The 3042-nt window shown below is 34.8% G+C and overlaps 1 protein-coding gene across 1 annotated transcript; it reads left to right on the top strand.

Annotated features, from left to right (window-relative positions):
* Nucleotides 1-368: 368 nt before the first annotated feature.
* LOC145138616 (P-loop containing nucleoside triphosphate hydrolases superfamily protein) lies at nt 369-3042 on the top strand. The gene is made up of 9 exons (XM_079072671.1): nt 369-440; nt 515-703; nt 814-1037; nt 1145-1212; nt 1318-1539; nt 1630-1756; nt 1844-2163; nt 2313-2457; nt 2666-3042. Exons 1-9 carry the CDS (start codon nt 431-433, stop codon nt 2912-2914), a joined length of 1554 nt encoding a protein of 517 aa, XP_078928797.1. The 5' UTR covers nt 369-430; the 3' UTR covers nt 2915-3042.

The following is a 3042-nucleotide window of genomic DNA, read 5'->3' as shown; positions in this document are numbered from 1 at the left end:
CATTTAACCCTAAAATATATAAATAAAAAATAAAAAATAAATCTATTTGATTGGTGTGTAGTGTAGATGCGTTTTATGAATTGTTGTGATGTTTGTGAAATTGTAATTTGTAGCAAAGGCTTTATCATCAATTGCACATTTTATTTCGGTTTTGGATTAGAAATTTGTTAAAATGAATGTAAATTGTGCGTTTTCAAATAAAATCAGTTATTACAGAAGTTCTTAAATTCCATGAAGAGTTTACCTTGACAAATGACAATTGACACCCCTCCTAATCACCTTCTACTCCACTTCCCTCTCCATCTCTCTCGCTCCCCCATTTGATTAATTCTCAGCATTAATTTCAGATCTCAAAATTTTCCAGACAAACCAACAATATCTTCTGCATTCATATATCCATCTCAAAAACTTGTCGTCGGCCTAAGAAATCATGAAGAAAGGTGATACAAAATCATCATATCCTGATTTTCAAATTAACGACATAAATTTCTCATCGAACACCTATTTTTTGCAGATTCCGATGCTATCATGAGCAGTGAAAAACCGGTGTACACTCAGATCATTGTAGCGTCTTCCATCGGCATAATCATCGCTGCCAGCATGCATTTTGGGTTCAAGAGGAGACAAGGTCGGATCATCCCTCGGATACAAGTTTCAGACACTGGCCAGCCATTAAAGCTCGAGCATTTTTCTCAGTATGTAGGTAAGAAGTAAGATGAATTAATAAAACCACATCATTATTCTCGTTTTCGTGTGTTCGTGTGTATGACCAATGTTTATATATGTATATATGAAATGCTTACATGCATGCAGCGAGACAAATAGGGTTCTCGGATAGAAGAGAGTGCCCAAACCTGTTCAGGTTTGCAGCTGAATATATCATGAAAGCAGAAGGATGTGAGGAAGAGATGTATTTGTTCTTTGCTGGTGAACAAGATGCAGATTCGCTGTTCATAAAGCTGGTGGAGGAGTTTGAGAGGTGCATTCTCAGTTACTTTGCTTTTCATTGGAGCAATGCTCATTTCATGATCAGTCAGGTGATTAATATTTCTCTATAGATATATTGGATTGTGTCTATTTGTGATTATTAATTAGATCCAATATAAAAATAAAAATAAAACGAGTTCTTCCACTATGATTTCAGGTATTGGCTGGTTCCGATAATCAAGAACCAAAAAAGAAGCTCAAGGACATAGTCATGCAAGCTACCAGGTATTATGCTATTTGTTGATTATGGTGAATTAATTGATGATTATGAATCGGAATGATGGGATTTTGTCATTTGAATGAAATGTTGTGAATTTGTGAAATCAACAGGGAACAGAGATTTGAAAGGGTGACGAAGAACCTGAAAGTGGCGCGGGTGTTTACAACATTAGTGGAGGAAATGAAGGCAATAGGGCTTGTATCTGCTGATGATTCAGAGTGTACTGATGTTATGGTTCCCATGGCCCACAAAGATAGAAGCCCTGTCCTCCTCTTCATGGGTGGTGGCATGGGAGCCGGAAAAAGCACAGTTCTTAAAGACATTCTCAAAGAGTAAGTCATGTTATACATATATATAATGAAACTAACTTATTTACTCATAAAAGACTCATTTGTTTTTTATTATTACTACACTACATACAGACCATTTTGGGCAGGAGCATCCGCAAATGCAGTTGTAATAGAGGCGGATGCCTTCAAAGAGTCTGATGTGATTTACAGAGCTCTCAGCTCCAGAGGGCATCATGACATGCTTCAAACAGCTGAACTCGTATATATGCTCTCTTTCTTTCTTTCCCCATTAATTAAAATTAATTAATCAAAGTGAAAAAGAAACAAGAGATATATATATGTGCAGGTGCATCAGTCGTCAACGGATGCAGCATCATCCCTGCTTGTAACAGCACTAAATGAAGGGAGAGACGTGATCATGGATGGAACACTGTCATGGGTCCCGTTTGTTGTGCAGACGATAACAATGGCAAGAAATGTCCACAGAAAAAGGTATCGAATGGGGGCTGGATACAAGGTGAATGCTGATGGAAGCGTTACAGAAAACTACTGGGAACAGCTTGAACAAGAGACTGAACCAGTAGATGGCAAGAGAAGAAGACCATACAGGATAGAACTTGTTGGAGTTATCTGTGATGCTTATTTAGCTGTCATTAGAGGCATCAGGTAACCCCTTTCTCATATATATATATATATATATATATATATATATATATATATATATATATATATATATATATATATATATATATATATATATATATATATATATTATACAAATTGCATTTGTTACATTGCTTAATTGTTGTTAACAGGAGAGCAATCATGTGTAGAAGGGCTGTGAGGGTGAGGTCACAGTTAACATCACACAAGAGATTTGCCACTGCATTCAAGACATATTGTAACATAGTAGACAATGCCAGGCTATATCTAACCAATGATCTCGATGGACCACCAAAGGTATATCTATCTATCTTGTTTATATTCTTATAACTCGTAGATACATACATATACATACATATATATATATATATATATATATATATATATATATATATATATATATATATATATATATATATACATACATATATATATATATATATATATATATATATATATGTTACAAAATATATATATATGTATGTGTGAAACTGTGTGTCTAAAGTTGATAGGATGGAAAGAAAAAGAGAAGACATTGTTGGTGGATCCTGTTGAGATAGCATACTTAAGGATGTTAGAAAGGTTGAACGAGAAAGCAAACTCCATATATGAACTTTACCGGAACCCCAACCCCATCCATGAAACTGGCTCCGTGTGGCATGACATTGTCATGTCACCTTCAAGAAAGACTATTCAAAAAGAGTTGAAGTATTTTATTCAGAAAGTTGAGAGCAATGCCACCAAAGAAGGATAATATGTAGATGGTGTGAATGTGATGCTTAATGACTACAGTTTTATTAGACCTCCGGAATGAATGTTTTTTGTAACAAAGATTAATTAAGCAGATGAAAGCTTTTCAAGTGTAAAAGTACAAAATTAGAT

This window comes from Lactuca virosa, chromosome 9, assembly GCF_052849685.1.
Source record: "Lactuca virosa cultivar CGN04683 chromosome 9, Lactuca_virosa_CGN04683_v6, whole genome shotgun sequence".
Taxonomy (NCBI): Eukaryota; Viridiplantae; Streptophyta; class Magnoliopsida; order Asterales; family Asteraceae; genus Lactuca; species Lactuca virosa.
The sequence above is the reverse complement of the archived record's forward strand: the minus strand, read 5'-3'. Positions and strand labels throughout refer to the sequence as shown.

Excerpts from the sequence above, each read along its gene's own strand:
- LOC145138616 (XM_079072671.1), top strand. Across the intron at positions 1,757-1,843 it reads TGCTTCAAACAGCTGAACTC|GTGCATCAGTCGTCAACGGA; the intron begins GTATATATGCTC and ends ATATATGTGCAG. Across the intron at positions 2,458-2,665 it reads ATCTCGATGGACCACCAAAG|TTGATAGGATGGAAAGAAAA; the intron begins GTATATCTATCT and ends GTGTGTCTAAAG.